The following is a 12,024-nucleotide window of genomic DNA, read 5'->3' as shown; positions in this document are numbered from 1 at the left end:
AGAAGTTTCTTGCCCTAATGGTTAGTTATCATCCTCCTCTTGCCCTGGAAGGGCTGCAGGCACTTTGAACCTGATGCTTATCCCTCCATCCCCAGCAGATACATCTCTGAATAGAGTGTAGTGGGAGACACAGAGGTTACTCCAGCAGGCCAGCCTCTGCATGCATTCTGTAAAGCTGAATTCAGTCCATTTTTTGAAGCAGGACTGAGGTCAAAATACAGCCTTGTTCATGGGAATAAAAAGAAAGAAAAGAAGAAAAAAATCTCCCCATCAGGAGAGTGCATCCAGGCACCCTCTACCCAAGCACTGTCCCACAGGAGGTGGGAGCAATGGGGAATGCTTTTGTTGGCATCCACTTTCCATCAAATGAGAAAGAGCTGGTACTCAGTTCTGAAAACACAGATGGAGGGAAATGGTTATCGCTTCACATTTGCCTTGTTTGCCCTTAACCAGGGCAGGAGGGGTGGGGAGGAGAGAACACAGTTTTTGTTCCCTCTTCTTCTCCACCAGTGACCAGTGCATAACCCATCTGCACCCTTGAGTGCAGGCTGAGTGTTTCCCAGGCACAAGAAGCAGCAGAGACTGTCTTTTCTTTTGTAGCACACGATGCATTGCTGCATTGCCCAGGCTCATTCCCCAGACATGGCTCATATCCTCACAGGGAATTTGCCAGCTCTGCTCCATCCACCCTTTCCAAGTGTGCTCATGCTGGGGGATCCAGCCAGCCCATGGGGCTCCTCAGGGGGAAGTGGAGGGTGAGGGTCCAGACAGGACCGGGAAGAGAGAAGGGATGGAGAGAGATTATCTTAGAGCATCCTACTCTTTTTTTTTTTTTTAATGTGCCTGATCAAGGGGTAGAAGTAGCCCTGAGAAAAAGGCTTAGCTATGAAAACAGCAGGTTTTCTGGGGTCTCCTCCAAAGGCTCAGTTACACATAGCTATAAGGGGTGTTCATATGCAGGTACTATTCACACATGGCTGCCAGTCAACCCTGGACAAGCTGCTGTCTTGCTGCCCAAGAGGTTCTTCCTGGCATTTTTTTCCCCCATGTCTCAGCTGCTGACACCTACTGGTTTTGCATGAATAAAACCAAGAAGTCAGAATTCAGACAGACACACATTAAGTCATTTGAGTCCTTTTGGGTCCCATAAATACTTTCAGAAGCATGCTGCAGCCCAACCCCCACCTCGTGTCTGGAAGGAATCCCTCCTGGAGCTGTGGGACCAGCCTCAATTTGTGGAGGAAAACCAGTAAAGCGCACTAGAAACCTTCCTGACCCCAGGAGAAGTGTTTCCTGCTTTGTTTGTAAGACTGGCCAGCATTCAGCCCCTCTCTGCTTTTCCGCTGTAGTGGGGCCCAGCCAGAATAAGACCTGGCTCAAAGCACATGAAAATAGACCTAGACAGATAAGCAGCTCTCACAGGAAGGAAGGGGCCCTGAACTAAACAGATTCTCTGCCTCTGGGCTGCCTGTGGCCACATGTGGACATGGGTCTCTCATCTCCACTTGCTAGCCCATGGCTGCAGATGCACCTGGCTCTAAACCTGTCCATTCCACATGTGATATTTGCTGTTTAACCCCACAGCTCAGTCCATGCATGTGACATCAGCCCAGCCCTGAGCTGTGTGTGTCCTCCGTGGTTGTCCATGGCGGGGATGCATGCTGAGCCAAGGGCTGCTGCCGGGAGGGCAGCCAGCCCTGGGGCTCTGGCTCTCCCCAGCACTTACCTGTTTGAGATTGTACAAGCCGTGCTTGTCACAGTTGGGGATGTGGAGGGAGTAGAGGTGCTCCAGGGGACCTCGCTCATCTGGCAGCCGCATAGTGGAGATACGTTCCAGGACCTGATCCAGCTCCTGCTGACAAGGGGTCTGAAAGAGTCCAGAAAGCAGAAAACAAAACCAAAAAAATCAGGGCAATGGGACTATTCAATGTCTACACTTTGGACAACAGAAACATCGGTAGGGATGAACACCTGTGTGCATCTCCTTATGACACGGGTTTGCCACAGGGTCCCGCTGCGGACTCCACCTGCAGGCACCCAAAATCCCAGTGCTGCACGCCTGTGCATGCCAATGTGTGGAGATCCACACAGGGAGACAGGCACATCTCTCCCGTGTGCCATGTGCCTCATGTGGCCAAGAGCCATCATGACACCAGGTCACAGGCCGTGGAGACAGAGAAGTCTCAGAGATGCTCCCATGGGTCCCACGGGTGGTAACAAGTGATGTGAAGCAGGATTAATCCAGACAGACCAGGAGGGTTTTCACGAGCATAGCCCAGATCCCACATCTGTGATGCAGCTTTGGCCCAGAAGTGCAACTCAAAGCATGTAAGACCCCATGGGAGAGGAGGGGAAGCCCCAGGAACGAGAGCACCCAGCAAAGCCAGCCTCTGGAGGCATCCCACTCACTCCACAGCAGCCCCAAGCCAGGGCTCCCCGCCAAGGCAGTATGGTTGAATTACACCTGATGTGAGCTGGAGTGAGTCTGCACCTCTCTGCTTTTGCAGTTGCTGGTTTGGTTTCTTTTTTCCAAAGAATCATCAGCAGTGTGGGAGCTCTCTAATTCAACAGTGCCCACACCTTATTTTGAATCTCTTCTTTGCCTGTCCTTGGAGCTCTTTTAAGGCCCTTTCTGTCCCTGCACTTCCCAGATATAAACACACTATATGTTTATAAAGATGTGTATTATGGACCAAAATTTTGGGGAGGCTTTCCATCCCCATCTCATCTAGTTGCTTTGACCAAGCTGCCCACTAGAGGGAAGCCACAGACAAGGACTGGAGGGAGAGTGCCCGGAGCCCTCCCTATGTGACGGCCCCGCAGCTCATCCTCGGGGGCTCGGCGCCCCCCCAGCCGGGACTGGGGCTGCCCTGCAGGAGGCAGACAGCCCCCACAAATCCCCTTGGGCTATCCCTGGCACTTCCTTAGGGAAAAAGGGTGTGAGAAAGCCAGTCCGCGGGCAAAGGGCATGCACGCACCCCTGCGGAGGTAGGTGTCAAGCCAGCGGGACCCCCCTTCCCCGGCTCTGCTGTCAGGAGGTGAAGCAGCAATGAAAATAACACCTCCTCGCCAGCACATCAAAGGTCATCAGATGATGTGCTGGGCCCCAGCTTCAGGCCAAAACAAACATTTACTTTTCCTTTTTTCTCTCTCCCCATCTCCCCCCCCCCCCTTTTTTTTTTCCTTAAGACAGTTTGTTGTAAATGTCACTAAGGCTTTTGCATTCAGCATTTCCCTGGTGAGCCTGCAGCTGCCTCCATTAGCTCCCCACACCCTCCTGCCTTCTCACCCTGCCCGTCGACAGCCGCGACTTCTTCGAGTCTTCATGGTTGTGATGGGGCTTGCCAACTTTACCCATCTGCCGCTGCTGCTCGTTCACCTTCTCCCTCATAACTGCCAGCTCCTTCATGCCCGACTTTATGGGCTTCCTCCCACCAGCTCCACCCAGGATCCCTGTGGTCCCATCCACATGGTTCTCGGCAAGGATGCTCTCAGACCGGTCATCACCATTATCTGCAGGAGACAGGGCAGACAAGGAAAGGGTCAAGCTCAGCCAGGCACTTTCTCACGTGTTCATCCCATCCTGGATCACTTTCAAGCATGGCCAGTTACCAAACCATAAAATCTTTGCATGCAAAAATTTTAAATTGCATTAGCCCTTTCATCTGGAAGGTGAGAATAGATCCTTTCATTCTGGAGTTATTACCACACTAAAAGACAGTTTAGAGAGCAGGGGAAATCGCTGCTGGAGAAGTTCTTTCTGGTTTTTCTTTGACCTTCTAAATTACTTCCTGAAGAATGTAATTTTCCCCTCAGAAGTCCAGTTGGATTAGGGATGCCAAGTGTACTTCAGCTCCAAAACTTAAAACCACAGTGATTAGTAACAATACCTTGAGTCCATCTATCATCCCCCAGAGTATCTCCAGGAATACTTACTCAGTATTAATGTGCTAAAATAAATTCTCAATTTCAAAAATGCCTTGCCTCTGTTTTATGGCCACCCTAATTTCCCTCGGAGATCCTGCCATTTCAGTGATCATCTTTGCTGTATCATCTTTCGCATCATTTGTCATACAGTGCATTACTCATTTAGCTTCTACCTACTTCTGCATTTAGCCACTTTTGCTGACCATGGAACAACCCCATGTGTCCTGGGTCCAACTCCACCACTGCTGCAAGCCACAAGACCCCCAGCTAATTCAGCCATTTCAAAATCAGTTAGTAAAAATCTGGGAATAAACATTGGACTTTTCCACCTCCTCCATTCTCTGCTTTGTGCATTTTCCCAGTTCACTGGGTGCTGTTTCTGACAGCAATTCTTGCCCAAATAGGACACAGTGGTCACGATGCTGTAGACACTAGTCCCTCTGGACTTTGCAGCAGCAATTAGAACAGATCTCAATTCCTCCTGCTTGCTCCAGAAGCCCAGAAGGTGACAGCTGACCCCTCCTTGGTGCCCAGTCTGATCTGGCTGAGCAAGCATGTCTAACACTGTAGCTGGATCTAACACTGAAGCTGGCCCTGCTTTAAGCAGGGGTTTGGACCAAGGCCTCCAGAGGTCCTTTCCAGCCCAAATTATGATTCAACCCATGCACGCACATCACCTCTTACCACAGAGACTAAGTATGTCTCTGTATATATCTCTGTATATAGGAGCTCTTCAGCAGCTCCACAGGTCCTACACCAGTGACAGACCAGGCCATTCCGGTCCTACAGTGGTGACAAACATGAAGCATCTTTTAGCGTATGCCAAGGAAGAACTGTAGCACCCACCCTCTCCCACCATCAGCATTCTCTCTGGCACCTCTGATTTCAGCTTTCCAGCAATCTGGAACTCAGGCACTTACATAGAAGTAAAGAAATCACATGAAACTGTGCATGATGAAGGGCAGGCAATGGGTTCAGCTCATGTGACAATGCTTAATTTATGGATCTCTCCTGCTTCTTGGAAGATCAAGCATACAGAGCATTTACAGATTTTAACATTGCCTATTTTTCAGAAGCTGCATCATGATGTTTTGTCATGGCACAGCTCTACAGTCCTGACAGAGAGTGAAAAATCATAATATCAAGTGTTTTATTTCTGCCACAGTTTCCCAAGCTCTCTTCAGGTGTTACAACCCCAGGCTCACACAGGAGAAACTGCAAGAAGAGTTTTGTCTGAACTTACTCAGCAAATGTGTGGCTGCCTGCAGACTGATAGCAAAAAATGGCTCAAGTGGGCTGGATCAAAGAGCCACTCCAGCCCAGCATGCCATCCACAAGAGACCACCAGCAGCTGCTTGGGGACACATGTCAGAAGAACCATTCCCAATCTGTGCTGCAGACCATCAGTAAAAGCACTTTCATGTGTGGAGACTGCATATGACCCCCAGGATTTAAAAGCCACCAGGAGACCCATCCTTCAATGGATTTGTCCAACATCCTTTTGAACTTCCTCACCATTTTGGCCTCAGATCTCCCAGTACTGGGATCATCCCACTTCCCAGAAATACTAAATGTGTTTGGTCTGCAGGTTTTTAGCTGCTTAGGTAGCAACTGAAAAGCAAACACAGGGCAAAACCAATCTGGCAAAGTCCATGACTTTCCTCAACACTGATTCCAGATGAGAACTGGGACCAGGTTTGATAGCCAGATGGGCAAGCTCAAAGTCTGGGCTGCTGCCTGGCGATTGCCATCTGGCCGTCATCCTAGGAGCCGGACAAGGAATATTTTGAGCAGGAATCTTCTGTTTATACACCAGTCTCCCCATTAATTAGAAACACATAGTGAGAAGAGAGAAGGCCATGAGCCTGCCCTTCAGACAGGATCAAATGAAAAAACACTGTGCAAGAGATGGGCAAGGCTGGCCAGGCTCTGATCCTCAATTAGCTGCTTAGGAGGGTTTTAGCCTTCCAACATCTTTTGTGCTCCTCTCCTTGCTGTCCCACCAAGCTGTCAACAACAGCAGAAGAACAAGTGTAGCAGCAGGGCAGCATCTCAGACACGTTGCAGTCCCCTGCTTCATTCAGAAAACTGATGGTACAAACTGATGGAAAAGCAGCAAACTGGAAGCAGTGCCTTCCCCCATCGATTCTCGCTCCTTCCTGCCTCCAACTAAAATATATAGACATCTGCCCAAATAAGCACTGTGCTAGTAAATGAAGGCAAGCTGGTAAGCCTCTTGTCGGCTGATTCATTCACAAAACCTGCTTCTGATAATATTTTTGCTCATTTTTCTCACTTTCCAATCCTAACAAATGTCAGCCCAAAGAAAACCACTGATGTGAGCAGAGTGTGCAAGACCATGTGCATGAACACACCCAGGGACAGGAGAGATTGGTCTTGGCTCCCCAAGCACCACCACAGGAGCAAGCCTAGAGCAGAGGCCAGGAAGGTCTAGCTGCTATCAACTGCAAGCTCTCCTCTCCAAGGCCAAGCCAGCCATGGTGAGCCATACCTTCACCTGCTGCCAAGCTGGACTGATTGACCTTGGGCTGATGCCAGAGCTCCATCACAGCTTTCCCCTCTCCCAAATCCAATTCTGCTCTCTGGAGGAGCACTCCTGACCTGGGGCTTGGAGTCAGTCACTAGGGAATAAAGATGGGACAGAAGAGTTTGGCCCCATGTACAAACCACTGACATTTCCTTCATGGAAAAGCTGCATGCAGGGGAGGAGGCTGAGCACCAGGTGTGATGGACCATATTTCAAAGAGCAAACAGGCTCAGTAGTGACGACAGGAGTGGAGACATCAAGACTCAAGGTCAGGAGAACACGGAGCATGCCATGAGCCAAACGACAGCTTTTACAGCCAGATGATGCTTTTTAATGCTGCCCAAAAGTAGTGAGTTGTGCGTGCTTGCTTATGACTATCCATGAAACAATTAAGCCACCCACCAACCCTACCGGCATGGGATGGGCAGGTATGCAGTTGCCTCAGACACACAACCTTAATCTGTTTGTCATCCTGGCAAACGCCCTTTTGCTGACCAATTTCAATTCCCACTAAATATATCTGTGAACGGAATGGTGCCAAACTCCAAAACAATTATGTTTTATAGTTCTTCCATTTTCCTATGGCATGTGGAAAACATCTCCTGTGTTATTTTGGATCAAAAGGTAGAGAGCTTTGTGCAGGGTGGGACAAGTGTGGCAGGAATCAAAGCAGATAGCTGAAGTTCTCCTGAACACTGATGTGAAGCCCATGAAACACCTCTTTCCACGCCAAGAAAATGATTTCTTTATGGTCTTTTTCAAGGAAAATTCCCATTGGCTTCAATGGGGCGAGGACTTGGCAGAGGTGAAAGCGTGTTCAAACGGCCATCAGCTAACGTCTGTAGGGAGCTACACAGTCTCGCCAACATTTTCAAAAGCGGCTACCCATTTCCAGTGCTGAAATTTTCGGGAATCTGGTTTGAGACCTCTAGGCACCTCCGCTGAGACAGCTGAGAAACAGAGGGGCTTAAAAACAACCTGCCACTTCCAGAGCTGCAAGAAGAAAAAAGCACCATGTAGAAAAAGGCAGCTGCCTGAAGTTAAAAATACATCTATATCCCTTTGAAGAACCCTGAAGCGTATCTGGGCTGCAGGACGGGATTGAGCCAGTAGCACTCACTTTGCATGAGAGGGCCAGCCTGTATCACAGGGAGCATGCACCATGCCAAGAAGATAGCTGTCCTCTCCAACAGGACAGCTTGCCCAGAGGGTTTCACATGCATTTGCTTATCTGCCCACGGTGTTTGCATAGCATTTAAGTGCTGATTAAGGGCCCAGACCCACAGAAAGCTTCACCCAAGTGGCCTTCAACACCCTGCCCAGAGCCCCATAAGCCTCAGGTCCTGGCTGTGTCCAGGGCTGGAGGGTGCTTATGTCTCTCTGCCACGGCAACTGCAGCCTCTGTTGGCCAGTGCTTTCTCTCTGAGGACACAAATGCACTATGAAGTTCATTAATTACCCTGAAGAGAAAGGTGTTCATTCTGGGCTGCACACAGTAAGAAACAAAGGCAGGGAAAAATTCAAATTTGAGAGCGTTCTCAAAGCCTCACAGGGAATCAATGAGCAAACCCAGGAGCCTGCACTCCTGCCCTGGCACCGCACTGCACAGGAGCAAGCACACTTGGGATTGCAGGAATGTGGCATCCAGAGAGTGATTTTTCACCCTTTTCACCCTAAGCAGTGTTGTCCCCTCTAACACTTTTAGCTTCTTGTGGCCACAAGTTCAACCATTTCAGAATAATTTAAGTGCCTGCTCTGGGTCCTGCTTGCCACTTTTTATTTTAAGGAACAGAACTGCCTGTCCCAGGCTGCCAGAAACCCAGCACTTGTCCTTCGCAAGCTGAGAGCAGGCAGGGCCTTTAAACCTGACCTTTAACATGCACAAAAGCCATGGTCAGAGAATTACTTGAAGGAAGGTAGGGTAGTAGACAAACCCAGACTGCAGCCCCAGTGACCTCTGCTTCATCAGTCTGTAAAGTATTTCTAGGAGAGCCCTGGGCAAAGGTTCCTGTGCAATAGCTGTAGTGTGGGTGTTGTTGACCTGGAGCTCGGATACCTCAGAAAACTTTTGCCAGCGGGGATTATACCGACGCTGCAATTTCCTCGCAGCAGAAGCTGCCAAGAACAAAGTCCCCCCCTGGGCCCTCTGGCCCATCCTACCCCAAAAAGGACCCAGGGTTTGCTGATAACCACTGCCAAACTGCAAAGCGATGAGCCACAGCACAGCACTGGTCAGAGCTCAGCTGGCAGCAGAGGGGAAACACTGGGGCACCAGTACCTGGTCTGGCCCCAGGCATAATGGAGCCAGGGTGGGATGCAGCTCTCCAGACAGAGACGAAACCAAAGCAGCTGCTCAAGTTTCACTCTTCACTTTGCACGAAAAAAGAAGCACGACTGGGAAATGCCAGAGAGGGAGTATAAGCAATGGGCCATGTAGGAGAGGGGGCAATGGAAGAAGGGATGCAGACACAGAAGTCCCCCTGACCCAGGACATCTCTCACAGAGGCTGAACATGGATGCTCAGAGGAGGAACAGAAGAAAGGATACAATTACAGAGCAATCCCTCCCCACCTCTCCTGGGAATCAGCAGTTCAATAGCCATTGACAGGCCTAACTGGGGAGGAGTTTCTGGATTCAACTACAAGGACCCCTCGCATACCTCCTCCTGGTCCCCCCTCCCAAGCTAGCAGCCTGCTCTGCTTGCCTCATCTAGTTCTGCACAGGCAGCATGTGGATGTTTAAGCACTTGATTTGGTTGCAGAGGACACACAACCAGCATTCCCGGGCAGCCCAGGGGTGTCCATGCACCCAGCTTTTGGGAGGGCTGCAGAGAGCCCGGTCTCCCAAAGCTCTCTGAACTGAGGGCTCCCATGAGACACAGAGATGGAGATCAGCTTGGAGCTGCCAAGGAGCTCCTCAGGGCAGGTTCCCAGGATCTTCTGCCTGCCTGCCCTCCTGAGGGTTATTTCATCACACCAACTTGCTTCAGTAACAGCACGGCAGCTGCACACCCTAGCCAGAAAAATTCCTGCATCAGTCTCTAAGAGCTTGTTTTACCTCTGTGATAAGCTGTACACAAAGAACTCTAAGATCCCCTGGGGCCAAGAGCCCTGGGGCTCTGCAAACACCCTTTATTTTTGCTGTGAGATCTTTTCAGCCCATCTCTAACAGCAGTGAGGGCACGACTCCGGAGGGAACGGCATGTCCTGGCCAGGGGTTGCTTAGCAAGCTTCTCTCCCTGCCTTGAGCGGCTGGCACCGAGGGGTGATCCAAGGGGCACCCAGTGCCTTCCTTTGGCTCGGGCGTCTTGCAGGAAATGCTTTATGCTCCTCCAAAGTGATGGGGACATTGACTCGGCGCAGCGCAGCTTTCAACAGCCCACTTCGCTCTCTTTTGTCTGCCCATTCCTGGTGGCTGGAGAGAGCAACTTTCCCTCCTCCATCCGCCTAGGTCCAGAGCCAGAGAAAAACTTCTTACCCACTGCACAGTGCCCTATAATGCACCTGTGCCCTATTGCACAACAACTCCTTTGGCACCCTGGAGCAAGCACAGAAGTGATAGTGAAATGGAGCTGATGTCAGAGACCGAGATGTGCCTTCCCCTGGGCTTTACTTCAAACAGTCCTTTTTTTTAAAAAAAAAAAATAAAAATAAAAATGTTTGTAGACTGGTTTCCCAAGGATACAGGACTTGTGCAATAACACAGCCTGCCTCTATGTGTTTCTGCATGTGCATGTGTTTGCATGACTGCCTGTCTCCCTATTAGTCTTCCTCCCCCTCCACCTCCCAATATATCTACAAACACGTCAGCAAATGCCAACTACATCTCAAACAGGAACACAATTCTCAAAAATAGTAAGTTTCCACCATTTCATGGAAATGTGCAGCCAGGCTGAAGAGATAAAATAGCAGGGTTCATTTTGTTAGCTTTCTTTCCAAACGATTTGACTGATGGGCCGTGTAGCACATCACCAGCCCACTCTGTGTGGACCCAGCAGAGCACAAATCACCACTGGGGAAGGTCTGCTCCAGCCCTCCTCCTGCCAACAACGAGCCTGCAAGTGTTGTCTGTAACATCCTGTTCCCTCCCGCGCCAGCCGTTCACTGCGTGCCAAGAATGATAAGGGAAAACACCGTTCAGGTCCTTCGAACATGCAGGGGAACACTTTGAGCCCCCTCATTTACCCAACCTCTACTTGCAATCCTGCTTTTTTCTTTCACCCACCTCTTCCCCTAAACGTGGAGCTACTGAGCATCCCAACACGCACCTACAACAGACTCTCCAGACTCACCTAAAAGCTGAGGCTGAGGACCCAGAGGGTCTCATCTTGTGACTGATGACAGCGGTTTTGCACATGTGCTTAACTTCAACATGTGTGAAGGCAGCTTGCTCAGGGGAAAGACCTTAACATGTTTGGAAGGTTTTGCGGAGTGAGGCTCTCCAAGCTCCCTGCTGTCATAAAAGCATTCCCCTTTGTTAGTGAACCGTATCTCAGCCCTTTCAACACACTTCCCCTATTAGCCCTCCACAAAGCTGCAACCTTCCCAGCAGAACCAAATGAATTAACTTGAAAACACTTCCCAGCTTAAATTAATTGCACTGCAGCTTCCCGATTTGACCTTGACCCCATCTGTAAAATCCCCAGAGTAGTTGCTACTTAGTCATTAGGTGCTTCTGCCTGAATGAAATGAGCCGTTAACCTTACCAGCCAAGCCTCTGCTCTCCTTCCCTGGTCACTCGCATGCATCCGTGTGGTCTTTGGTGCTCCAGCCACCCCAGAAAGCCTGCACCGACTTCTAGTATAAGCTCAGCTCCTTCCACAATGAAACCAGACCACAAACCCACCTCATTCATTTCCTACAGGTTTTAATGCTATGTTTGAATTACCTTTATTTCTCCAGTTTGTTTTTGGAAACACAGGCTCATCTCTGACCCCAAGTCCAAGCCCATGGGGCCTTTTGCATCCCACAGTCCAGACTACGCAAGCATAGAAAAGCTTTCCTTACTGCAGCCTCCATGTTAATTATTATCTAGATGATCTCTGTTCAGCACTGGGATGTTGTACCTCTCTTTTCTGCAGGAGAGCCACAGGCTGGCAGAGTTACAGGAGCTGTGAATCTTAACAAGGCTGATTCCCAGGTACGACACTCTGCAGCCTGCCAGAAAGGGCTGATGAAAAACTGATGATCTGATGGACACACAATCACATATAAGAAACTCTTCCCCAAATTCATACAAAACATTTCTGCCTCTCTCACACATTTTTGGAAAAAGTGTAATATACAGGACCTGTTCAGACTCTTCTATTTTAAGATGACTACCCTTGTAGGTGCAGGCAGTGACAAGCAAACACCAAGTTAGCTAGAGACAGACTGTCAAAAATCTATTTGAACCTGCACCAAGGAAACACGTACTACTGGAGGAAGTGCTTGCATCTGTCCATCAGGGTCTTCAAACCCACCTAATGTGCCTCTTGGATAGGGTGCTTTAGGCAAATACAAGATGTCTTGCTCCAAGGAGAGGTGGCTGAGGAAAATTTTATGGTCTTT

General features: G+C 49.6%; 1 protein-coding gene across 2 annotated transcripts in view; it reads right to left on the bottom strand.

Moving 5' to 3' along the window:
- The window catches only part of IGFBP2 (insulin like growth factor binding protein 2), a 64,238-nt gene that overhangs the window by 3,531 nt on the left and 48,683 nt on the right, over positions 1 to 12,024 (bottom strand). Inside the window, exons 1-3 of one of the 2 annotated variants that reach the window (XM_074911305.1) lie at positions 11,363 to 11,381; positions 3,290 to 3,513; positions 1,727 to 1,867 (exon numbers count right to left, since the gene is read on the bottom strand). In XM_074911305.1, the coding sequence (XP_074767406.1) occupies positions 1,727 to 1,867; positions 3,290 to 3,409 (261 nt within the window). In that variant the 5' untranslated portion in view covers positions 3,410 to 3,513; positions 11,363 to 11,381. Of the gene's footprint in view, positions 1 to 1,726; positions 1,868 to 3,289; positions 3,514 to 11,362; positions 11,382 to 12,024 lie in introns of those variants that run through there. The other variant, XM_074911304.1, reaches the window with a different exon arrangement.

The sequence above is a fragment of the Athene noctua genome, chromosome 7 (genome assembly GCF_965140245.1).
Source record: "Athene noctua chromosome 7, bAthNoc1.hap1.1, whole genome shotgun sequence".
Taxonomy (NCBI): Eukaryota; Metazoa; Chordata; class Aves; order Strigiformes; family Strigidae; genus Athene; species Athene noctua.
This window is presented reverse-complemented; position numbering and strand designations above follow the sequence as displayed.